At 34.4% G+C, this 27,614-nt stretch overlaps 1 protein-coding gene across 1 annotated transcript in view; it reads left to right on the plus strand.

Annotated features, from left to right (window-relative positions):
* CSMD1 (CUB and Sushi multiple domains 1) overlaps positions 1 to 27,614 on the plus strand; it is a 1,157,523-nt gene that overhangs the window by 1,102,425 nt on the left and 27,484 nt on the right. Inside the window, exons 53-63 of the mRNA XM_070954938.1 lie at positions 3,545 to 3,718; positions 6,696 to 6,869; positions 7,579 to 7,767; positions 8,550 to 8,723; positions 9,345 to 9,527; positions 12,423 to 12,599; positions 13,849 to 14,028; positions 16,842 to 17,015; positions 18,528 to 18,701; positions 23,570 to 23,643; positions 25,047 to 25,158. Of these exons, the coding sequence (XP_070811039.1) occupies positions 3,545 to 3,718; positions 6,696 to 6,869; positions 7,579 to 7,767; positions 8,550 to 8,723; positions 9,345 to 9,527; positions 12,423 to 12,599; positions 13,849 to 14,028; positions 16,842 to 17,015; positions 18,528 to 18,701; positions 23,570 to 23,643; positions 25,047 to 25,158 (1,785 nt within the window). The remainder of the gene's footprint in view (positions 1 to 3,544; positions 3,719 to 6,695; positions 6,870 to 7,578; positions 7,768 to 8,549; positions 8,724 to 9,344; positions 9,528 to 12,422; positions 12,600 to 13,848; positions 14,029 to 16,841; positions 17,016 to 18,527; positions 18,702 to 23,569; positions 23,644 to 25,046; positions 25,159 to 27,614) is intronic.

Here is a 27,614-nt window from a genome sequence, read left to right on the forward strand (position 1 = left end):
GAAATAAATTAATTTCCCTAATTAATCAGTTCTATTCACTTGCAAAGCAAAATAGCTTCAATGGATCAGTTATGATTATTTTTTTTAAAAAAGGACATCAAGCAAAGATGTTAATTCTTAATTTATCTGGATTTATTATGGATGAATTAGCAGTTTCTATCAAAGGGTACTACACAAAATAAACAAGGCACAGAGAAAAGTGTCTCTGGTTATTTTAATCATTGAAGCTGGCATCTTCTAAAATCTGTTATAATATCATAGTCATTGAAATTCACCAACAAAATTCTTTAATGTAAGAATGTCAGTTTAAATGTTCATTTCCAATTTGAACTTCATAAATGACTTGTCATTGTGATAGGCATATTATAACTAAATGGCTGATTTTTTAAATTCTGCCCTTTTAAAAAATACTAATGTACTATGAAAAATTAATGATAGTCGTCACAATTTAATTCAAGTATGTGAATCACAAAATAGCTGCATAGATTTCATAGCTAAATCTCTTTCTCTCAATACTGGACCAATAGAATTCATTTGTAAGTATCATGTGAAAAATGAAAATAACAGTGATTTATTTTTATCTATTATGTTATGCAAACATACTAATTACAGTTAATAAAATAGTTCCTTCCTCTTTTTTTAAATGTTTTATCAGTGTGGATTAGTGATGAGGGGGAATTGGAATAAGGGATTGCTGTGCCTGTTACAATATCAATTAATCCAGAACTCCAAAAAGTAATTCAGATAAGGAAAATCTTATAAATCACCTCATTTTAGTTTTAAATTTCTGCTCTCTTTTTCCTACATTCTAAGATTGGCTGCATTATTCAGTTCCCCATCGTGCTAACTTTCTATATTTTCTTTGAAGCTCAACAGTCTTCACTCAAAAGAATAATAAATTTCAATTAGCAGATTCATTTTTATATTATGGTAAAATCATGTATGATGTTTATGATGTGTGAAAGGCAATGTATTTTTTCAGATCTCTGGAAAAGAGAATTTCAATAGTATATGATTTTGGTTAAAGTATAATGTCATATATAATAACTGATGACCTTAAGCTTGAATAAGCGGATAGTTTTTTATGTTCCCTGAAAGCATTGTTTATATGTAGACTTAGGGTTGCCAGGTGTCCACTATTTGAGCGGACAGTCCACTTTTTTCACATTATGTTCACTATTTTTTTCACAAAATAGTGGACATTTTTTTTATTCAAAAGCTTTATGATGAAATGGTACGTAATCTAAAGCTGTACAGTCTAAGAGAATAAGGATAGGAGAATCACGTTTTGTCTTTTTTTTCATAAGTTAGAATGAGACAAAGATCGAATGCTCATTGCAATAATCACATTTTACACAACAGCGCAAAAAATGCATTAAAGCAGTTATCTTTTGATATCAAAAATGTAGTGCTGAAGGTTTTTGCTGAATTTTCGAATTCTACGAAGAAACGAGAAGAGTTGAAAACATTTTTTGAGTTTTGCGAGTCAGAATTCCATGAAATTTTGCGCCATGTTCCAACACATTGGTTAAGTTTATTTAAAGCGGTCGAAAGACTTCTTTTAAACTGGATACCTCTAAAATCATATTTTATTTCTCTTGGATCTGATGAGTGCCATAAGGTTATCTGGAACCTTATTTCGGATCAGGAAAATGAACTCGCAAAGGATGATGAACCAACAATTTCAGAATTGTATTTATATTTCACGCACTTCTTCATGTCAATAATGCAACCCTACTGAAGCTGGAAAGCAAGAAAATTCTTGCATGTGATCTTCACATTATCATGTGTAAACTGCGTGATTCTTTGCAAAAAAAATACAATGAGCAGTTTTTTGGAATGAAAGTTTTATTTGCCTTGCGTAAAAAATATTTGCCTGAGAATGCTGTGCAAAAGTTCAAGAAAGAAGCCATCAACATGTATCAAAGAGCCATTGCATACCTAGAAAAGTGGTATAATTTCACCATAATTCAGTATATGAGACACTAAGTTGTTTCAATCTAATTGATCGCAATAATCCTCCAACTTTAGAAGAAATGACGAACATCTGGTTATTATCACCATGGCGAGAAGAACTTCCACCCAACACTCTCTTCGATGAAATTTCTGCCTTAGAAGAAGTTTATGTTCATCTGCAGGGCGATTCATCCTTGATAAGTGGACATACTTTTTCAAGAAAGAGCCAGCTCCGAGTTTACTGAAACTGTTCCAGTATTGTGCATCAATTCCGGTATCAAATGCAAATGTTGAACGAATTTTCAGCGTCATGGGAAATTTGTGGACTGACGAACGTAACCGACTGCTTGTACCATCAGTTCGAAGTGAACTTTGTATATTTTTTAATATTTCTCAACATTGTACTGAAATTAAAGAATTATTCCTTAAACACAAAGAATTGATCAAAGCTGCGCAGTCAAATAAAAAATACACATGACAGCAAAGTAAAATGTAATTTAATATTTTACATATTATTATCATATATTTGATGTTTTGAATTTTAAGGAAAGTTTTGAAGTGATTATTTTAATACGTGTTAAAATGTTTGTAAGAAAATATATAATTTAATTGTAAATTTTTTAAATATTTTTTTACTACTTAACCCCCCCCCCCCCCCGCTTGTCTGCTATTTTTGGGAAGCAGACCTGGCAACCCTATGTAGACTGCTTGAAATACTTAAGGTATAATTTGGCTTGATTTACATATCCTTTGCTGTATTGGCTTTGTTTCTTGAATCCCTAGACTATTTAGATATTTAATCCCATCAATTTCAAACTGAGAGGAAATTAGTGAATCTATCAAATGCTATGATGTGTAACTGAAATGAATCAATTTGCTAATGGATACTGTATGCTTCCTAACTTTTCTTTTTCAGATCAAAATATATTTTGAGTTAGCTTAATCCTGAATGAAGATTTAAATCTAGTATAGAAATACTAGATTTAAAACAATTTAAATGTCTTGTGTCTTGTTTCCATAAAGCTATATGTTGGGAGGCATATGATTATTAATTTCCATACAGGTTTATTTTTTCTTTTTCCAAATTGGTCCCTTTCCAAATAACATAGATTAGTGACTAATGGGTTGTGGAACAATAGTAAAACAGGAAAATCCAGATTAAAGTCCATCTCCAGCCTTGGAAGCTCACCTAATATCTTTGGACCAATCAATCTTTCTCAGGTAAACCATTCTGATAGAAAATTAAAGGAAAAGTGTTATTTATACCTCCTTGAGTTTCTTAAGGTATACATAGGTATTCGAAGTGGATTTTACAAATTTCCTTGGTACTAAACAAGATTAGTCTTAACTAGCTATATAAAGTTACCAAACTTTTTTTTTTGTGACAAATGCATATTGATAAAGGAAAAACATTGTAAATGAAGAACTAAATAACTCATCACCAATGTTTTGTAGATTTATTGCACAGTGAAGAGGACAAGACTGCCTTTTTGCTTAATACTGTTATCAATTTCTGTGTGGCTTTTACATCTGTGTCTCAGCATGTGTGCAAATTTATTGCTTCTTTTTTATTTCCTTCTTATTTTAGCTGGACACTGTGGTTCTCCGGATCCAATTGTAAACGGTCACATTAGTGGTGATGGTTTCAGTTACCGTGATACTGTGGTCTACCAATGCAATCCTGGTTTTCGACTTGTTGGCACATCTGTTCGGATATGCTTACAAGATCACAAGTGGTCTGGGCAAACTCCGGTTTGTGTCTGTAAGTGATACTTTTCATCTGATATGTCCTAAGCACATAGCTAGGTCACAATGATAAGATATAATCCTTTGCACAGGAATGAGGGTCACACGTGCAAGAGGAAGCATTGATACGATTATACTACATGGATGCAATAATATTCATTGATAGCTGCTGCTTCTGGTTCATAGGCCTAGCATAGAATTGTTTTCATCTCTCATAACAAAACTATGCCATGAAAACTCAGTCCCCACGCTGTTCTGCAAGCAATTCCATAATGCATGATTTAGCTACTAAGGTATTTGACATAGGTCAAAATATAATAAAGAAAGTCAAGCAGCCCTGATACTCTATTATATTAATTTCAAATAAAAAAGCCAGTTCAAATCTTAAATTGCATTTCCCCATCTTTAATATCCCTGTCACTCCTTCCTTAGACTATATAGAAATAATAGGATATACAGGTAATCCTCAATTTATAAAGGTCTGTTTGAAATTAATTTAGCGACTGTTTGAAGTTATTTACAACCTGCAGTCACATGACAGCAATTTATGTTTTTTTGCTGGAAGCTGACATTTACTTCCAGTTTCTGGCAATAAATGCCCATTGCAGACAATGGCTTACAATCATTGTGTTCACTTTATGACCATTGTGTTCACTTAACAATCACCCCAAAAAAGTCATAATCACATGATGACAATGCACTTAATGACCAGCACGATTTATGACTGTAATTCTGACTCAATGATGGTTGTAAGTGTAGGACTACCTGTAACAACTCAAGACAGAGAAAGAGAGAAGACTTTTAACTTTTCCATATTGTTATTCACAGTGTCTAAAAGAATTATATTACAGGGTGATAAGTCTGAATGATAGATACATTTGCCAGAATATAATTCATATTTAATATGTAGCTGTTAAAGTAGCATACTTTAAGAATTTGATATTTACTTCTCATCGTGAAAACACATAATCATCTGATTTGAAAGTTATTAGTTTATTCAAAGTATTTAATGCAGCTGCATAGATTTGGCGTGTTGATATGAGGTATATACATCAGGAATTCTATATTTATAATAATTATATTAATATTCAATAGAAGTATGGATATGATTTTATATGAATGATCACTGTAATTATCATGGGCCACAATCTTTATTTAATCAATTTCTATGTCACTCAGTCATGAATCTTGATAGCTCACATAACATACAACTATTGTTAAAGAATCCCTTCTTTTATGAGCAGTGAAAGAACTACAGAATAAAAAATCATGGATTTTTTTCCCCTGACTTTCCAATACAACAGTTGCAGAGTGTTGATCTGTCAAGAGGTTGGCAATGTGTGACAATAGTAATGATGATGTGGTAAGACTAGACACAAAGTCTAAGACCTTTTGTTTCTAAAAGACATCACAAAAACAGCATCTGTCAAGAGTAATGATGGGTGTAAACAGGACTTGACTGAGTAGAATATGCATTTGCGGAAAAGGACAGTAATCTAAGCACAACTGTCTTCACTATTACAATTTTTACTGACAAACTTAAATTTATATTATAACACCATTTCACATATAATCTTTTCTGGCAATTTTTCAAATTATAGGATTACTAGTGAAGAACATGTCAGGTAGCAAAATCCTTACCATGTTATTAGCCCAATGCAGATTATTCAGGACAATGATTTTTCAATAGGTATCAGTTATAATAGCTAAAATTGAAATAAACATATGCAAAGCAATATGCCTCCAAGTATCAGATTGACGTTATAAAAAAATAAATGAAGGAAAAAGGCGGGGGGGGGAGAGATCGATGATGATTATTATACTTCTCGACTGACAAATGAGAATGCTGGCCTAGCAACACAGTGTGATCTGGCAAGGCATTATTTATGTTTCCATTTTATCAATTTGATCAATGACTAAAATGCAATAAATAGTACTTCTATTTATTACATATAAAAAATACTAACCAAAATTATATCAAATTGTATTAGCCTAGCAGGAAATTAGATACCATGGGCACATTAAATTGTGCCCATGGTGTCTTCCTGCATATTCCTTCGATCTAACCTCGGGGATTGTGAAATCCTCTGGAATATCTTCCAGGGATTAAGAGTTTGCAACTGAGACTGGAAGCCTCCTATGGATTTTTTGAGTAAAAATGAAAAATCTTGTGATTTATGGTTTTGATGATTAGAATAGCATAGATCACTTAGAGAGGACTATAAAACACTGTAAAGCTGTATATAAGTCTAAGTGCTGTTGTTATTGTAGAAAGATGCAATATGATGTAACTTTAGAGAAAGAGGTTAAAATATACCTGTATTCACAAACTCCTGTGAAGAATATTGGAACCACCTCTTTATATCTTTTCTTCTTTCTTTTCTATTTTTCTTATTATTATTATTTCTTCTTCTTACTTTATATTACTTTGTACTAGTTTTTAATCTCCTTGTATAAAAGTTTTAATAAAGAATATGAACAAAAAAAAGGGTGCAGTGGAAAGAGAAAACTTGTTGCACAAGTAGAAAAGTCAGTTTGCATGACTTTGGTTGAAGCCAACAATTATTAATCATTTACAAATATTTTTCAAAAATGAAAAAATACCACAGCTGCAACCCAGCGCTTTGTATTGAAATGAGCTCTTTCACCCACCAAAAAAAGGACAAAAAAATAAACTGAAAGAGCAAGGAATTTCCTATAGGGATAGAAGGGATCTTTGAGAAATAAACTCATCAGTTTATCTTCTAGATGTCTATACTCTTTTGTCTTATGTTGTAGCAGTTAATTTTGAAATTTCCCTGTAACAACTATGTCTTGAGATGGATCACAACATATTCCCAAAATATCAAATATGCTCATAGTTTTCATATGCTGCTAACTTAATCTCTCCATTCACTCATAACTTCTGGTTTATAACATGACAGCATAGAATTTATCCTGAAGACAAGTCCCTGTCTTCGATTTACAACATATTCTGAACTTACTTTCAACAGCAATCACATGTGGTCATCCAGGAAACCCTTTGCATGGTGCGACCAATGGCAGTGAGTTCAACTTGAACGATGTTGTCAACTTCACCTGCAATACAGGATATTTACTTCAGGGTGCCCCCCGAGCACAGTGCAGAAGCAATGGACAGTGGAGCAGCTCTTTACCTACTTGCCAAGGTAAGTCAGTTACAATAGGATTAGTGTATTACTCTACCCTATTAGTGTATTACTTTATGAAATTATGAAATACTTCATGAAAATTTTCCCCTTATATTTTGCACATATTGGCAACTCTGTCACAATGAGACCTAGTGTCTACTGAAATCTTTAAATGGTAGACTCATAATCTACTATGCAAACTACACAGTCATCTGAGAATAAAAATCCATTGTATTGATTATCTTATTCATATTAGTATCGTACAAGGAAAGGTTTTCTTTTAGTTATAATTTTAAACTTTAGGATATTTAGAAACAAACTCATTTTATTAACCCCCCACCACCACCACACATATTTTTTTAAAAAATCCAAAATTCAAAAAAGGACCAAGTTTTTGTTTCAAAATATATTCTTAAAAATCATTTTAAGAATATTGTAAACCCATATTCTTCTTCCATGTAAAGATTGGCTCCCAATATCTTAAAACACAGATTATAATACTGGAACAAAATAAATAAAAATGTTTACTTGTTGTCACTTATATACACAACTGAAAGGCATTAATGGACTATTACATTGCAAACCAAAGAAAGTATTTTGATTGAAAAGGGAAGAGAGGGATGGAAGGAAGGCTTCATTAAAATAAAAACTTGGAGCAAAGGTGCATAGTGTACTAGTTTTCTCAATCTTCATTACATAGTGAGAAAAATTCTCTCTGATTTTACAGTGGTGAACTGTTCAGATCCTGGCTTTGTAGAAAATTCTATTCGTCACGGACAACAGAATTTCCCTGAATCTTTCAAGTATGGAAGCAGCGTGATATACCACTGTAAGAAGGGGTTCTATCTGCTAGGATCTTCCACTGTAACATGTAAAGCCAATGGTTTATGGGACAGATCATTACCCAAATGTTTGCGTAAGTATCCAACAACTGTTTCTATTTTTTTCATCAGAAGACCAGAAATCTCACTTATCACAGGGATGCATGTGAGCTATTCTTACAGTGAATTCATTGTGTGGCAAACTTTGTTTTAATTTTCACCTTCATACATATTTTCCCACTCACTTTATTTAGAACAGTAAGTTAGCAAGGACATTCATAAACAATACCCAGGTAACACAGAGTAAATAGTTTGTTTATGTGAAATTGTTCACTGTATACAGTACAAGTAATGGGGATAGGAGTGGTACGGTGGCCTAGAGATGAAGCTCTCACCTCACAATCATGAGACTGTGAGTTCAATCCTAGGTAGAGGCAGATATTTCTTTCTCTGGGCACAATGAGAATATATCTGCTGAACAAAACTCCTCATTGGTGACAGGAAAGGGGTTCGGCCATTAAACACTCTGCTAGATCCATTCACCCTGCAAGGGATTATGGGGGCATTAAAAGATTATGATGACAATGTTACAAGTAATGGGGATCATATATATCTATATCTGTATATATCTCTATCTCTATCTATCTATCTATCATCTATCTATCTATCTATCTATCTATCATCTATCTATCTATCTATCTATCTATCTATCTATCTATCTATCTATCTATCTATCTATCTATCTTAGTGGACTCAAGTTCTCTCATCTTGTTCATTTTTGCCTTATATACTGACTTAATAATTATAAACTTTTTAAAACTGTGTTGCTGTTCTTTGACAAATGAACACTTACAGTCTTTTCTTTTGTTCATCATAGCAATATCTTGTGGACATCCTGGAGTGCCAACAAATGCAATTCTATTAGGAGATAAATTTACATTTGGATCTGTTGTTCAGTATTCATGCACAGAAAGGCAAACTCTCTTGGGAAACTCTAGTAGAGTGTGTCAGGAAAACAGCCGCTGGAGTGGGACACTCCCTCATTGTTCAGGTAATTTTGCGAGGGATTAATTGTGAGCTTCTAACATATTTCTAATGTTCATTTGCTATTTTTAGCAGAAGTTTCATTATTTTATTTAACAAAAATGGCTTCTATGGCTGTGAGACTCCTAAACTGGGTAAGCGCTCCAACATATCCCAGGATTGAGATCAGAAGTCTCTGTCCAGAAGAGTGCAGTGCTAGGAATAGCTAAGATACTGTACAGAACCTTAAATTCTGAGGCCTCTTGTAGAGGATTCATGATTGAGGAAGACACAGACCCACCCATAGGAGAGAGACGGGAATAATGATATAATACTTTCTAATAGAAAATCTGACAGGCACTACAAATTTATATTTTATACAAAGAGAGCTATATGATTGGCATAATAGTTGAAGGATTGTTCAGCGAGTCAATAAGTAGTTAGGGAATTAGCTAATTTGGTGTATTTTGAAAAAGTTGAAAACAAAGCTAGTGTTTCCAACATCTTTGTGTGCGATTACAATTCAAAGTGAGCCTCGATATTGGAATCATGGCATAAAACATCTGTTACTACAGTGGTCCAAAATAAGATGAGTCTGAAACAGTGTGCACATCCCAATTTTAAATGTAATTCTGTTTATAATTTTTAGGAAACAATCCAGGATACTGTGATGATCCCGGAATGCCCTCTCACGGGTCTAGACTCGGTGATGAGTTCAAGATCAAAAGCCTAATACGTTTCACCTGCGAAATGGGCTATCAGTTGAGAGGTTCCCCAGAAAGAACATGTCTTCTTAATGGATCTTGGTCTGGATTGCAGCCAGTCTGTGAAGGTTTGTAGTAGCAATAGCAAGTTCTAACTCATGTGATTGTATAAATATACTAAGTCTCTTTGGGAGGGGGGGAGGGGAAAATTAAACTACTGTACTCTATTTACTTAAAAATAGAGTTTCAAATATATTTAAATATTCTTAATCTCATATTTAAATATTCTTAGTCTGATAACTTGATCCTTGATCTGGATAAGTGGAAACCACCTGTTCTGTTCTGAATATACTCAATTTTACATTAATTGTAATTAGGAATTTGTTTTCTGCTCCTGGTTTTACATACTACTCTCATTCTTTTGACTGTCGGGGAGGTCAGAGTTTACCATTACAGTGAGAGAGATTTTCCCTCCAAATACATTTGCTTCTCCGCAAGAAGATAGAAAGAAACCAGCTCTAGGCTACCTAAATATTTTTTTCTAAATTTACTCTTTTTTATACCTCAGGTTAATCAATGTATAGCTTACTCTCATTATGTGTGTGTTTGTGTGTGTGTGTGTGTGTGTGTGTGTGTGTGTGTGTGTGTGTGTGTGTTATGAGGAAATAGAGATAATTGTTGCAATCTATCTGCTGCCCTCTATTCAATAGCAAATAAAACCTTGGTTTATAAAGTTGGGGAAGAGGACTCTGAAGCAGATAGGGAGTGGCAGAGGAAAATCTCCTCTCCATGGAACAATTTAACATGAGATAATTTAAGAGAGGGACAAGTAAATTGCAGCAGGCCTTGTCTTGCTTTAGGCTTAAGCCTTCTCAAATTAGAAGTCCTTGAGACTGGAGTGGGCCAGGTGTGAAATCCCAGCAACTTGCCAGCCAATCAGCATTGAATTGTCCTACAGCGAGTTGTTCTGGGCGAGTTGGCCATAGTGAATTGTCCTGCAGTGAGTTCGCCACAGTGAGATGGCTTGATTCACAACTGGTGCGCCTTTATGCCTTTACTCTTCCCATCCTGTTTACAATCTTTTTGGACTGTTGTCTTCTGGCAGAAGATACAGAACAATTAAACTCGGACCACACGTTTTCTGAATAGTTTTTATCCCAGAGCTATAATTACACTCAACAATGAACTAAAGGGCCACCATCAGTGAGCTGTTGGACAGCATTACTTGGTCTGTTGTGTGGATGTTTGGGTGGTTTAGGGGTGGAGAATTGTGGTGGGTGGGAGTGTGTTTGGGGATTGTTATGTGTATTGGACCTGGTCTTTGGGTGTTAAGTGAATTTTGTTGAATGGGTATACTGTGTATACACGTACAATGACAATAAAATTATTTATTTATTTATTTATGATAACTGAGGTCTTGTGATCATCATTTTTGCACTTCACAGCCAGCTTCTAAGAAGCAATGGAAAATCAGGCAGTAGATGTCTTGCTGAACAACCTTGTCACTTAGTAACAGAATTGCTGGTTCCAATTGTGGCCATTAAGCAAGGACTACCTGTACTATATTTCTTGTTGTTTGTTAATCTAATGAAAAGTTTCTGAAGAACCAATGTAGTATGTTATCAAACTTGCATCCTTTCAAGCTAGGAAAACAAAAGACAACCAGTAGTCACACTATTCCAAGCAAGGCTGCTTTGACAATGCTTTGCAAGTTGAATGTAGCTACAAATTGTTGGTACGGGTAAATGAAAAACAAATCTTGTCTAATTAACATTGCTGATGGGCATTGTTAAAACATTTGCCTTAAGATAGTGAAATAGAATAAGAGAACGCTAAAGACAATTAATAGAAATGTGAGCTGAAGGGAACTTTTGCTCTGGATTCAGATTTTGTCCTTCACTCACCTTTTTTTCCCCTTCCCAAAGTATCTTAGTATACATTCACCCCACGTATAGAAATTATTATGACCCTCTTTTATTTTAATTTATTACAAGCGCCTATTCTCCTTTCTGGTTAGCAATCCATCTTCTTATAACTTCTTTCATACTAGTAAAATATTCCTCAGTTCCTTCATCAGTTGAATTCATGTATAGTAGTTAAATACTATGTATCTGAACATTTTCACATATGGTACAATAGTGTGCATTGCAAAGTCTCTTGTGAAAATATATATCATTTCTAGACATCATTAATTAAACAAAAAATCCAGAATTACATTTGGATCCACACGATAGCCATTTTCCATTTCTCTCAGATGAATTTGTTTCCTCAAATCTTCACCTAACCCTCTCCCTAACATTGGCATGTTTCCTTTTGACTCGGCTTTGTTGTTAAATGATTTTTGTTTTAGCCTTTTCTTAGAGGAAATATAATTGGGAACAAAATGTATTTTCCCTCCTGTCATTTGTTTTACCACAGCAGAAATATTGGTGGTGAAATTATGAAGCATACTCTTGAGGCAATAGACTAGAGTTCTAACTCTTCCTAAATTGGAAATTGTTTGATTAGGAGTTATGCAGCATCAGAAGGAAGCTGCTGTATGTCTGAAAATAATCATGTGAAAAAACATTGCAAAGAATCTGAGTTCTTTCAAACTTAAACACTGAGTATTGATTCAACAATGGAAAATTACTCTATCCATTTCTAGGATATATCCTGGGAACTAAACCATGATGTGTGGCTGTGTGTATATGTGTGTGTTTCTGTGTGTGTGTGTGTATGCAAATTTTAAAAGATGGAAAATATTCTAGTGTTCCGAATAAACCCACTGTTATATTTTTTGCTTTGTGCTTCATGTTTCCAAATCTATGTAGACGATCACTTTCATATGTAACTAATTACCGGTAGTTATTATGATTATATTAGCCCAATCCAAACATTATTTTTATTCATGTATACCGTAGACCCATTAATGACTGCAAACAATAAAAAATAATTGTTTTTCAGGTTTTTAAATGTATGCACTTCTAATAGAAAATAAGTTTACTTTCTTTTGCTTCTCCTGCCATCTTCACTTTTGACAGCTGTATCTTGTGGAAATCCTGGAACACCTGCCAATGGCAAGATAATCTATAGTGATGGGATTTCGTTTTCCAGCTCAGTTATCTATGCCTGTTGGGAAGGTTACAAAACTTCTGGCCTGACAACTCGCCATTGTACAGCCAATGGGACATGGACTGGCAATGCCCCAGACTGTACAGGTTGGATATTGATACCCTGTTAACAATATACTTCAGTATTAAAAATAACATTTGCATGGAAAGTGTTTGGGAAAAAAAAGCATGATAAAGTAAGTTTGTTATCATGTTCACTTGGATGGAAGTCCCAATGAAATCACATAAAATTTAGTGAGTTTGCTTAGGTGCTTAATGTTAGATTGCTCTAGTTTTATATGTTCTATACTCTAAGACACATAAACATAGATTGCATTTGCAGGTAGTCCTCCACTTACAACAGTTCATATAGTGACCATTGAAGTTACAATGACACTGAAAAAAGTGATTTATGACCGTTTTTCACACTTGTGACCACTGCAACTTCCCCATGGTTGTGTGATCAAAATTCAGACACTTGGCAACTGATTCATATTTATGATGGTTATACTGCCCTGGGGCTACGTGATCCCCTTTTATGACCTCCTGACAAGCCAAGTCAATAGAGAAGCTCCAGGTTCACTTATTTAACTACTAATTTACTAGAGATTTACTAATTTAACAACTGTAGTGATTCATTTAACAACTGTGGCAAGAAAGGTCATAAATTAATATTACTTATTCATGAATATTATTTATTCATGAATTTTATGAATATTACTAATTTACTTAACAAATGTTTTACTTAGCAACAAAAATGTTGGGTTCAATTGTGGTCATAAGTCAAGGACTACCTATACTTCCAGAAATTAAACTATGCTATCAGATTTATTTTGCCAGAAGGAGATCTATGTTATTATGTAAATTAACCTGTTAAACATGTTGGTCTTACCTGCAAGTATTATATAATGGCATACAGTTTTCAGTCTAGTATACTAGTATTTTTTTTTTTTTACTAAATGTAATCTACATTATGTTTTATTTAGATCCTTACATCCTTTTCAATAGTATAGTTTCATTTTTCAATCCAAGTTTCCACTTTGCAGTCCATCTATGCTCCTAAATTAGTGAGATTGCTGTAACACAGGTTAGAAGTTCTATTTTCATGACAGGGGTTCTTGATTATATTTATGTTCCATCAGGATTCATCTCTACTATGTAGACATATTCACAGAGAGGCTGTTTTAAAATTCCCTTGGTTTAAAGATTGTGTTTCAGCATGGGGCTGCTTGAATATGAATGTAAATTACACAGTTGTACTAGCAGATTTCTGACAATATCTATTATGTATGTAAGCATATTTGCTGTAGGATACTGTTTCTTCAAAAAGAAAACTTTCTTGTTGTTTCCTAACTAGTGATCAGTTGTGGAGATCCAGGTGAATTGGCAAATGGCATTCAGTTTGGAAATGATTTCTCATTTAATAAGACAATAACCTATCAATGCAATCCAGGCTACCTGATGGAACTTGTTGGAGCATCCACCATCCGCTGTACCAAAGACGGAACCTGGAACCACAGTAAACCCATTTGTAAAGGTTTGGGCTTTAATTGGCATATAAATATTATTCTACCATTGCCTGAATAGAATTAAAGTGTGATATTTGTAAGGAGCATTACCTTTAATAATTTTAAAGTAAATTTAAGTGGAAAGCTTTTAATATATTGCTATGGGTTTTTATTGACTTAAGGAAATGGAAATAGTTATGAAATGGTTGTAATAGTTTATTAATAAAGAAAGAATTTGCCTACTTGTCTTCTCTGTTATTGAAAAAAAAGCATTTACTATCCTTACATTGGAAAAGAGTATGATGCAATTTACAAAGCATTTAAAGGCCAGGTGAATTTAGAAAAGGAAATATAACTATCTTGCCACTACATCATGAGGAGTCAATTCATTCCTCCAAGTTCCTGTGAAACAAAATTTAAGCAGATTTTAGAAGCAAGTGATACAGATGTTTCTAGTATTTATAATATCACAATCAGTCCATAACAAATGTGAAGAGGTACATAGTTTTAAGTTAAAACTGCACAATCAGCTAAATTCAGAACAGTGAGAATAAAATTAACTCTCCAACATTAAGACTAAAGGATTAAATTAAGGTCTCTCTCCTATGAATGACACCAGCAGTTTATTTTGAGAGGTCACTATATCTTGGATCCCAGGATTAGCCAACATATTATGGCAAGAAGGCATTCTCTTTATTCAGTGAACTGTGGTCTAAAGAATGTAATATTTTATAGTACTTCAGTGTGCTCTACACACCATAACCTTTCTTACTACTAAAATTATATTATTAAATGATGATTGATCAACTTTCTCAGGATATGTGAGATAGTCACTAAGCTGTAACCAGAATCTTCTAGTGTAGAAGCCATTACTTAGATAGACATGAGTTAGTTTCATCTTTCAGTTTCTTTTCTCTTCTACTGCTTTGGCAGACTCTTCACATTTTATCTGCAAAGCTAAAGAAAATGTCTCTTGAATCATCAGTCTTTGTTCTTAATATTGGTTTTCAGTGAGGACAAGTTAGAGAAAGTATAAACTATCTTGAGTCTTAGGGTATGTAGGTCTCATTCCATAAATGCAAAAATGTCTATCTAATATCTAATATTTCTTATAATAAGTTTTTTCTTATTTTTTTATGTTAAATTACTTCCAAAATAACTCTTTATTTTAACTATCCTTCACCATTTACTCCAACTACAAAATAACTCTTAAAGTTTCATGAGAAAAATATTCTTATGATACTTTGTATTATTCCTTCCCCAATCCCAAAATTCACATTTCTTTACACTTTACTATTTCAGTAGATAACAAGGAGATACTGAAGCTCTGTTTTTATCATGCTTCACCATTTATCTCCTGGGCATGCCAACAATGTACAGTGTATATATTTGATTTTAAAAAATACAACTAGAGCTCTTTGAGCCAATATTATCATATAGGAATCAGGGAAGAGGAATAAAATTCTACACTCTTCATTTGGAGAAAAAGCATCCAGAAAAATTATATTTTACCCCCAATTTCATAACATGAATGCCCTTGAAGTGATGTCCCGGTGCCTGGAGGCCGTACAGATCTGGATGGGGAGGAACAGGCTCAGGCTCAACCCATCCAACTTGGGCGTCCTCCTGGATTCATGGCTATCTTTAGAAGAGCACTTGACAGCCGTGACCGGGAGGATTTTTCATCAGGTTCGCCTGATTCGCCAGTTGCGTCCCTTTCTGGATCGGGACTCGTTACGCACGGTCACTCATGCCCTTGTCACCTCCCACCTGGACTATTGCAACGCTCTCTACATGGGGCTCCCCTTGAGGAGCACCCAGAGGCTCCAACTGGCGCAGAGTGCGGCCGCGCGGGTGGTAATGGGAGCGACATGGCGTTCCCATGTAACACCCCTCCTGCGCGAGCTGCACTGGCTCCTGGTGGTCTTCCGGGTGCGCTTCAAGGTTTTGGTTACCACCTTTAAAGTGCTCCATGGCTTAGGACCTGGGTACTTGCGGGACCACCTACTACCACCAATAGCCTCCCACCGGCCGGTACGCTCCCATAGAGAGGGGCTCCTCCGGGTGCCGTCAGCCAAACAATGCCGACTGGCGGCCCCCAGGGCGAGAGCCTTCTCTGTGGGGACACCTACTATCTGGAATGAGCTCCCCCCAGAGATACGGAGGATCCCGGATCTGCGCACCTTCCGCCGCGCTTTAAAGACCTTACTATTTCACCAGGCGGGCCTGGCCTAATTTTCTCCCTCTTTTATAAAAGATTTTTAATTTTCAAATATCTTTTAGTATTTTATACATTCAATTTTAAATTGGTTTTAAAAGTTTGGGGTTTTAAATTTGTCGGGGCCAAAATTATTTAATTTGATTTTATTCTACTTTTAAATTTTGTATGTATGTGTTTTATTGTTTGGCTGTGCACCGCCCTGAGTTCTTCGGGAGTAGGGTGGTATAGAAATCAAATCAAATCAAATAAATAAATAAATAAATAAACATTCTTTATTTTTATAATTTATAACATGTAATTTTTACAACACAGTGTGTCATATGAATAGAAAGACTGGATACCAATTTAGGAAATAAATAGAGTGTCTCCTTGCTCTGGGCAAAGGAGCAGAGCTGTTTTACTAGATCCATCCAAAGCAACTGCTTCCTCCATTGTATGTCCATAACAAAGATAGAGTTGCTGTCATGCATGATGCAAATGAGGAGCAATCCTTTCAATGAAATGTACAGAAACACAGAATAGAAAGAGCATACAACTATAACAGATTATCAAATGTATTTGTACTCCCATTCTGAATCATCTTTAAATACTTTATTATGTTTTCTCTTTTAAATCTGATAGTTATTACCTGTGGGCCACCTCCCCACGTCCTGTATGGAAAGGTGGAAGGATCTGATTTCCACTGGGGATCAAGTATAAGTTACAGCTGTGCTGATGGGTATCACCTTTCCAATTCTGCTATCCTTTCATGTGAAGGTAGAGGAGTATGGAGAGGAGAAATTCCACAGTGCCTACGTAAGTTCATTAAGATTATACATTTTTTTAAAATATACCTACTGTTTCTTATTGTAATGGTGCACATTTATGGCTGAGGAGATAGCAGGAGTTATTGGGAGTCAGCAGGAACTGAATATTATGTACAAGGTAAAAGCAGGCAGGACAGCAATTTCTCATTAATGCAAATGAATTACAGCTGGGAACTGAAATTATAATTAACTCTTTCACTTTGAAATTCCATGCAATATTCAAAATACTGAATGTGGAGTTCACTTTTGGCTATTTTACAAAATTTAGATCCTCCCAAGAGCTAAATATATTTTGGTTGCAATTAAAACACATTTCTGGATAAAATTATCTTTTCCTGCCTATCACCTCTGGCTATTTCTATGCAGCCACCCTACCTTATCATCCTACCCCTTTTTTCTTTTGGTATAGATTCTGCTTTTGTCCTAATATTGCTAGCTTACATGATATCAACCAGCCATTCTTCCACTTGGCTAAGGAGATGGTATACAGCCAGCAACTAGCAATGGCCTGCTTGCCCCATTCTTTCCTCACTATATTTGTTTTTCCATTGGGAAAGCGGTTATAACTAACATACTAGCAATTGGGCAAGGGGAATGAATAGAAGCATCATAAACCTTTGGCTGCAGGAGAGAAACTGCCTATATTGCTACAGGTCTGGATAATTAGCTAAATCAATACTTAGATTGCTAATCTTTGCAAACTGTACAGAATCCTCACAATGTTAAGGAGACACAGTAATCTCTTATTGATTGATGTTTAAAGGTGGAAAATCCTTAAATTGTCCAAAATAATTCATTTTAAGGGCTCAAAACATCCTCTATGTATCAAAATCATTATTTATTTTTAATTGAAATATATACAAGAGATCTTGGTGAAATAATGCATATAGATATGCATTATCTGTATTGGATTATTCATACACACATACAAAAGCCTTCTGAATATATATTGATCTATTTCTGCAAAGTTTCTGCAAACATTTATGAAAACAAGACTGCTTTCTGTTACCCAAACATATTGATGGAAAACATTTTTAAAGGTAACTTATAATTTGTCATGAAACCACCATCATTATTTAACTATCTAGGATGTTCTGGGCAAATCTAGAAAATCAGATCTTTCTGATGATTTGGGCAACATAATTTTTCAGAACTTGTCAGGAAGTTGTTTTGCTATCTAAATCCATAAGGGAAAAATCTCAATGGAAAACATCCTTTGATTGATTGATTTTTTATAGTTTTTTCATGTTCCAACCCCCATGCTGTCCATAATGTACTCACCATATGTCCATTTCCTCCACAGATATAGTTGCATTAAGCCTTGTGATTCACATTTCTCATGGATTCTCTTCATTTTTTTAGTCTTGGAAACAATTTAGCATTCATCTAACTCAAGAATGATCTGTTTGATACAAGTTCTTTTTATCATGAATCAACAAATGATTCTCTTGTCTATTTCTTCTTCTTTGAGATCTGAATTAATATTCTTTCTGTGTAACAGCTGTCTTTTGTGGAGAGCCTGGTGTTCCAGCTAATGGAAGACTCAATGGTAAAAGTTTCACGTACAGATCTGAAGTCACTTTCCAGTGCAGGCCATCTTTGTTATTGATAGGATCTTCAAGGAGACTTTGCCAAGCTGATGGTACATGGAGTGGAATTCAGCCCACATGCATTGGTAATTTATTCATTTATTTGTTACCGTTGAGCAGTAAAAAAAGAAAGAAAGAAACAACTTGATTAAGTTATTTGGAAGGGATTTGGAAAAATATTTAAAAAGGCAACAAATGTGGAACAATGGTTGATCGTATTTGCATGGTGATCTTCTATCACCCAGTTTTATTAATGGTTCTTTTTTGTGCATAGTCAATGCATCTTTGCCTGCTGCTAAAGGAACAACATGTAATGCTACTCTACTAGTATCTTCTTTCCAATATGAATATGAAATTTCTAGTAAACATAGACTAATCTTGATCAGATGTAACTTTCATCCTATTAAGAGGGTATAAAAAGTATATCCCTTGTACTGTCTATTGATATTAAAACCCCGAGTTTCAGAGGTTTTCCTGCACTTCCATTTAAACATTTGCACATCGTTCATTGTTATAACTCTGTTGCTAAGCAGATATAACTAAAATGTCAAGATTTGCTTCAGAGAATGTTACCTTTGTGACATATTTATTTTCATTAAATGATGAAACACTGTTAGATGTAAATACATCAGTTACATATGTGACAAATGGTAGGAGTTTCTCTAAAACAACCTTAAGAAATTGTTCCATCCAGTAGAGTACCAGGCACAGAATCATTAGAAGGCTGTGGTAGTGCTCAAATCTGACTTGAGAAGGATTCTTACATCAATCTCTCTTCAGGTGCCTACCCACCCCAAATGAGTGGCAACTGAAGGTGTTTTACAGGATGGGGCAACACATCCTAGAAATGACTCTGATGTCCTGTGCTACTTTTGTTCTGGCCACTCATTTTTCAAATTTCCCTGTTGATGAACAATATGTGAACAATCTGCTCAAATTTGTTTGTTCACAAATAGATTTTTTCATCTAATCACCTTTAAGAATGTACTACTCAAAAGTACACATTTGGAAAATAATGAAGATGAGGCCAAATGAACAGGGAGTCTTTTTGGATCCAGATCATTTGCATTCCTTCCCATATTTTCAGCAATTATACAATCAAATGTATATCTGAACAGGGGGTTATGTTCACATTACGGTAATGCATTAAGACCCAAAATGGAACCTATGGGCTATTGTCTATTTATTATTCGTCACTTATTTTAGCACATTATAATTCCATAGCATTCAGAGTTGTTTCATTCCCATTTCCTTTCTTTCTTTTTATTTTTAGCCAAGCTCTCTTCCCAGAATATCAGACTTTTTTTTCCAGGCTTACCTCCTTTTGCTTCAACTTAATCATTTCCCCAAATTGGGTTTATTAACCATGCTATCGCCCCTCTTGCGTACCTGCCTAGTAATGACAAAATTCAGCCAGCTATCAGTATAAGACAAAGCAGTGTGACTGTCTCCTACATATCACAAATAATACAGAAATTGCTCAGTCCTGTATATAGTATTTAGATGACCTCATCTCAATAGCTAGGTGTTGATTTGTATTTTGGCACTGTTGAATTAATTCTTGGCTTAAAGGAATCAAAAGAGCACAATTCTTTTGAAGCCATATTCTTCTCCATCTGAAATAGCTTCATTAGGTTGAAAAGAATCTGATTTTTGCTTCTCACATTTATCTCTGTAAAGCAGCAGTATTTAGTAACCATATTAATCTATTCAAGAGCAGCTCACTTCACTAATGCAGCACTGAAATGCTAAAGTGCTAAAAAAAAAGAGAGAACAAAATATGATTGCTGTGTAGTTTTAGTTATTGTTCAAAGTATTTATGTATTAAGTATTAAAACACACAGTGATATTCAGTAAAGTGGTTTCAGTTGTTGAAACTGGCCAACAATTACTATATGGTATTTATATGGCAAAGAATAGAATACCCTATCCAAGAGAGAGAGAGAGGAAATGTTGCAGATAGCTGATCAAAAATGTCCCCAATCTCAATCCTTATATTTCCATTGATTGCTGTGTAGAGATGTTTATCAAATTTACCTAATTATTTTTTTCAGCAATCTCTGTACATATAGGAATTATGGAGTCATCCCACTTTTTAAAAAAGCTCTAATTGTAGAAACTCTTGTGGAAGTTGTGGAAGAATATAGATTGTTGAGGAGCAAAGCTACATAAAAGGGACATACTTCCCCCTACTCTTGGGCAAAGCAAAGAAGACAAAAATAAAGGTGTAGGAAGAAATGCTTATAAAGGAGGAGGCAAACTGAGTAGAGAATTTTTGGACTTCCATAGTCAATGAGTGACCTAGAAACATAAGAAAACAGCATATGTAACTTTGTGTTTGAGGTCAGAAAATGTCCAAGACTAACTAGCCTTGTTCGGATTTATCAAATTGCTTCAAACCGTCCTTGTTTTCTGTGGGAAAATTCCATGGTATTTAGTTAAATTACTATACTGTTAGAAAAATATTCTTAAGATCATCACTTCAATTAATTTTAATGTTTTAAAATCTTATGGTGGCAGGAGGGGAAGATTTTGCATGTTCCCTCACAGGAGAGATTCAAACATTAAAATTTCCACCTGCAATATGAGATATTATATAGTCTCAGGAGAGTTGTATGGCACACATTTTTCTTTACCATAATAAACTGGTTGTGGTTGATTGGACTCACGACAAAAGGGCTGTAATCGTGCTATAGCATTTCTTTGATTTATAGGCAAGCTGTTTAAGGGTAGTACCAACCATACAAATATTTGGACATTCATTCTCAAAGGGAGGTGATGTTGAAGTAAATCTTAACTTTAATTAAATATTCTAAGACAAAATGTTTTATAATAATAATAATCCTTTGTAAACAGCATTTCCTCAAAAATGGCCCTCTCTCCTTTTCAAGCTTCAAGGCAGGCCTACAGGTACTTAAAAAAATTATTATTATTTTCTGCTGGAGGAAAATTGTTTTATTTTCCCATTAGCAGATGCCTAGTCAAACTGCTGATGAAGCTAAAAATCCCTTGATTGTTCAAGTACTTTAAAAAAAAAATCCTTGTGTTAGGCTCTCAGCCCCCTGACTGCTGAAGCCTTTAAGATTTGCTTTGTAAATAAGTCCATTATATATCCCAGTGACTGATTGAACTGAAAATCAAACAAAAATGCAGTAGTGTACTGTATCCTAATTCTACTTCATGAGATTGCAAATACCGTGCCCTGTAAATTACTAGGAACTACTGAAATATCACCATTACTATAAATAAGTATATGAAGAACTTTTGTACATAAGAATATTTAGTGTTCCTTCGTACCCCAAATTCTATTTCCTTCTTTCTCTTAAAGGATTCAGAATACCTTGTCCCCTGGGCAGTCCTTTATAATTATTTATAAGAATGATTGGCATTCCTGTTGCTAGATCCCATAATCATCATCATCATATACCAATTACCAATTCAGTCAACAACAGCCGAATTAAGGAATCACTAAAAACACTCCCATTAACACTGACAGGACAAGCCACTTGTATATAAACAGAGCGGAAATCCCTCTCTTAGAACTGATTTTGTTATCTAGCTGGCTAATGAAACATCTGTAAGAAAACAACCAAGCTCGGAGAACACCAAAGGCCCCACAGTTCAACCCTTAGCTACAAATATTCTCTTTTATTGGAATAATCATCATATTACAAAACTCTTCCTTAACATTGACTACAATATGTACTGATGAAATCACCACCATCAGAACATTTTTTTTCCTTTTTTTAAAAAAGGCTACTTTTATTAAATACATGTACATTTTTTTACAGCTGAAAGGCACTGCCATTTTGTTGCTTTTATTTTTTTTAATAATAGCATCATTAATATTGTTGTTGAAGTTGTTCAGGAATTTGATCTCAATAGGGTTCTACTAACAATGTGAGACTGACAGTGATTCTTTCCTAATTCTTCCTTCCGTAAACCTGCATGCCTCCTGAATAGATACCCTCATGAATGCCCTAATGAAGTGGAGCAAAGCATAACAGGGGAAACTGGCAGTCACTGCCTCTCTTTCCTCCAGTGGGGAACTCACTGCTGGATCCCCCAGTTTCCTCTGCCATCCTCTAGGTGAGATAGGCAGCACATAAGTTTAATAAATAAAATGAAAATATTTATTGGTCATGGTGCCCTGAGAAACAGAACTTGATCTAAACTTTAATACTTATTCTAGTTATGGTAGTATGAAGTCTACATGTTCACATAGCAAAAAATAACCTGTTTCCTCAATAATCTCAATGTTTCATTCATAATCAAGTTTTAAGAAATAATTAAAGAGTAAGTAGCTTTAATAACAATATCCTATGCCTACACATACAAAAGTTTTGTTTAAAGACATGTGTAAACATATGTACAGATTTTATGCCATTAGAATTAAAAGAGTGGTCAAATGTTCAAATGGATCAATACAATAAATGCAGCATAGTATTGAGTACTATTGAAGGAAGCCTATTTCCCATATGTTGCTACAATCTTCCCTGTATTCCTTAAATCTGATCTGGAGCGTTGATCAGGCTAACATAAGTGATTTTATAAGTGAGTCTGTTCCTTTGTCCATGCTGGACCTGACCTAGAGATTGTGCATAACAGGAGGATTTGAGATTTGCTTCAAAACAATTTGGTAGGGTTTAGAGATTTACAAAGAAAGCAATTAATTTCTGTGATCTGATCCCAATACTTTCCTTCTACATTATATGCTTACATAATGCTTGATGTCCTTGATTCAGTAAAAAGTGTGTCTAGAATTAATTAAGAGATATAACTTTAATTTTCCATTCAACCCACTATCTGTTATCACTTTATTAAATACACTTTTTATTACGGTCATGGCTTGAAAGTACACATATTCTTTCAAAATTTGAAAATAATTTTTAAAATGACCTTATTCTTTAGAATCTACTAATCCATTTCATACCTCATATGTTTTCAACTACAGATCCTGCTCATAACAGTTGCCCAGACCCTGGAACACCACATTATGGAATCCAGAATAGCTCCACAGGTTATGAGGTATTGTTCAGGGTTTATTTTTGCTATTGTATTTTGAGTATTTGTGTTTGTATGTTTTTACATATCTTTGATTCCTGACATCAGCAAAATTTACAGAAGTGGTTTTCCATTACTTTCTTTCTAGACTGAGATACAGTGGCCAATCCAAGGTCACTCACTATCTTTATGCCTAAAATGGGGCTACAACTCATAGTCTTTCTATTTTTAAACTGTTGTTTTCACCATTAACACCAAATTGGCTGTCATTATATAGTTTAGGGTGACCAATTTTGATTTCCCTGGAAAACTACATCTTGTGCCGTCTTAGTCTTTTCTTCATCAGCATTTAAAATTCTTTATCATTTTTATTGGGAATAAGGAGAACTTCGCTTAACTGAAATATCAAAATGAACAGATCTAATTTGTGGTTTGCCATCTATTGTGTGAACTGTATCTCAGTAATTCTTTAGTTAACATCTTTCTTAGAGTTTTCCAATGCACTCATCCAAATGTAATTTATCTTGAAATATAAAAATCTTGCTAAATTTGTGCATAAGAGAAAACTGCAGATCCAGTCAATACATTAGGAAAAAGAGCATACAAAATCATGTTGAACAAATATTGTAAATAATAGAGGAAATAGAGATACGGCTGCATACTTTTATACTTGTAATAACATAGATTGTGACTGAAGGTAAATATCACATTTGTCCATCAGTACATTTTGAAATGCCTGTTCCATCATTTTCATGATGTCTTCTCCATTAATTCATCAGGAAATTTAAATGTAAAGCTATATTGCAACATTCCCAATCAAAATGTAAAAGCACATTTTCCCCCAAGTAATATTAGAGTTATAGACCAAGGAATTGGCATTGATTAAATAAACAACAGAATTATCCTTCTGCAGATGCATGAATTCATTAAAATCTATTACAATAACTTTGCAAAGATCTTAGAGTAATTAAGAAGACAATGTGCTTCTTCTAGGCTGTTGATTCCTGTCATATATTATTATTTAAAATGGTAGGACAACACTATGATTTTGAAGAAAATATTTCCAATTTTCCATTATAATTATAATCCGATATGACTTCTTGAGATGAAACCACTGATCTTTATTCTCCAAATACAACCCCCATCCCAAAAAAGGGGGGAAGAAGGAGGAAAAACTATATGTTGAATACAAGGGAGTTGATTATTTGTTATAATTATGTTGTGACAGACTTTAGATTCAAACATCATTTGTCTATTCCTTACTGCAGACCTCTTACTCTAAACATGCAGTGATGAGCAAGGCACCCATTCATATACAGAAATTGACAGTATAAGTAGTTTAATTAAAATTTAAAAATTTTGTTTTTTAAAAAGAAAAATAATTTGTTTTTAACAATTTTCCATAATTTCTCCTTTTTATTTTTCAGGTAGGGAGCAGGGTCTTCTTCAGATGTAGAAAGGGTTATCATATTCAGGGCTCTACTACAAGAACTTGTCTTTCAAATTTAACTTGGAGTGGCATACAACCTGAATGTATTCGTAAGTAAAACAAAGCAGTCACTAACATGTTTTTTTTTTTTTAAAAAAAAGCAAGATATTATTCATTTTTTAAATATTTGACATTACCTACAAACTGATTTGCCTAATATGTTCCAATGGATCTGAAACAATCCTGGTGGTTTTTTTTTTTTGGGGGGGGGTGAGGGGGCAGGATATTTACATACAATGTAAACCACATGGTCGATAATTCTAATGAAATCAGTGACTGCTCTAAATTTCTTAGATTTCAGCTTTCCCAAGTTTAATCATCTGTATGACTCCCTAGATTTGGAAATTCTGAATTCTAGGTATCTTTCCTTTGAAGATAAAATCTTAAAAAGTCTCCCAATTGATTATCTATTGTCAATTTACTGACTCTTAGTTACCACAAAATTTCCATGATAATCTCCCAATCAATATCTGCTTATTATTATCGGTACATGTTTCCATTGTGGTTTCCCAGCTTTTGTTTGCTTCCATTTTTTTCCTTTTTCTCCCCCTATATTAACATACATGTGCATGTTGATAAAATAATGAGGGGGGAGATAAAGTTGTGAATATATAGCTATGCAGTTGCAACAAAGCTGTTTTTTTTTTGTCAGTAAAATATTTGCTTTACTTCCCCAATTTTGCTTTATATCCAAAGATTGAGTGCCAATTTGTCATCTTTTATCCTGAGAAATGGATGTCATCCAGTGTTTTCGGATTTCCTGTCAGTTAGAAGCCATCAAAATGTATATTTAGAAAGTATTTTGATGGAAAACAAAATTAAACTTAGTTGCTTATCTTATTTCAAATGAAATGTTTACAAAGGGAAAAACATTGTTACAGTGTAGCCATAGCCAATGTAACATAGTAGAAACTTATTTTTAGTAGTTCATAATAAATATATTTAGCAGAGAAATCATTTTTGAAATGGGCAGAGAGAAAACAGATCCCTAAATAACATTATGGATCACTGCCTAATTTGCAAAATACTTTAGTTTCTTGTTTGTAATCTCTGTGATTCACGCACATGAATATTCTTGAATTGAATTGTTTTCTTAGTCCATGAATGCTCCCACCCACTGTGCATGCTAGAAGGATTTACGATTTATTTACCTGAATTCTTTTTAACTGTGGCTGGGAATGTTTTATCTTATTATGAGAGTAGACTAATAGTTGACTTATTTCAATTATGTTTTCCATTGTATTGTTGATCGTTTTCATGATTCCCATTGATGTTTTTTTTTAATGTTTCAGTGGATTGTTTTCTGCCAATCCTATTGCTTATTTCTATGGCCTTGAAGGCCAGCTTTAGAAAATGGGTTAATCATGTCAATAAGCTGCCATCCTCAGATAGGCAATCTTTGTCTTTCTGTTTGATTGAGGGCCATCCCAGTTGGCTTAAGTCATTGTTGCTTCATAAACCAGATATAAGGCAATCATACATATTGGTTCAGCTAGCCAAGTAGCAAGGTGAAAAGGCAGTCTAAATGATTGAAGATATCAGTATTAAATTGCAGAAAACCTTCTGTTTCAGTTACATTGGTCAGAGAAATGTCACATAACACCAGTGCAATTGTAACAGTGGAGAAATACTTGAGATAACAATCTCAGCTTTGAAGCACTGAGGTCTCGTCTAACCATTGCTAAAGAATACACTCCATGGGTCTAGAACAGCCATATACTGTGACTATTTTCCTGATGAGGAAATAATCAAATGGAGGATCATTAAATTATCCTACGCTATGTTGATGGTATCAACATCCTTGATAGTTGATACCAAATAATAGCAAGCATTCAATGAGATGTAGGTTTTCTACATTGGGAGAGTTATCTCTTAAGTTTTATAGAAAAAATGATGAGACTTTTTTATTCCTTGACTGGCCTCTATGCTTCATAGCATACAGCAGCTATATATTGGATTAGTTTTCCTCTGAGCTTCTTGGACAGGAAGGTAATCAGATGAAGCTGAGGGGAGGGAGAAGAGGCAAGCTAGGGTCCTGCAGAAAAGAAAAAAAGTAGAGGCAGGATGATCTGGGTACCCAAGTATTCAGTGGGGAAAGAACTGGGCATTTCTTGTCTTTATGAGAAAAAAAGTCATCTTTAGTGTATACATCAGGTTATGTTTTTCTGGGGATAAATTTCATGGCATCTCTTGAACATTTCTCCTAATATAACCTGTTGCTATGATTTCTCCTAATATAACCTGTTGCTGCTGTCTGACTTAGATTGCACCCCAGTGGTTAGCCATATAATTCAAAACATGGCTTTGAGTAAAGACTGGCTCTTCCACATCAAAGCCAATGAGCTTGTAACTTGGGAAACCTGGCCCATCATATGGGACTTTGGTTGATTGAATCCGATATGCACAAACTGCCATCCTTGAAGAGAGACAACGGCTTCAAGATTCAACATCCAGCAGCTGACCAGTTCCTAAGTAGCAACAACATTACAGGCATTAAAAGCATTTC

Source organism: Pituophis catenifer, unplaced genomic scaffold, assembly GCF_029215685.1.
Source record: "Pituophis catenifer annectens isolate HBS135680 unplaced genomic scaffold, rPitCat1.0.hap2 SCAF_1, whole genome shotgun sequence".
Lineage (NCBI taxonomy): Eukaryota > Metazoa > Chordata > Lepidosauria > Squamata > Colubridae > Pituophis > Pituophis catenifer.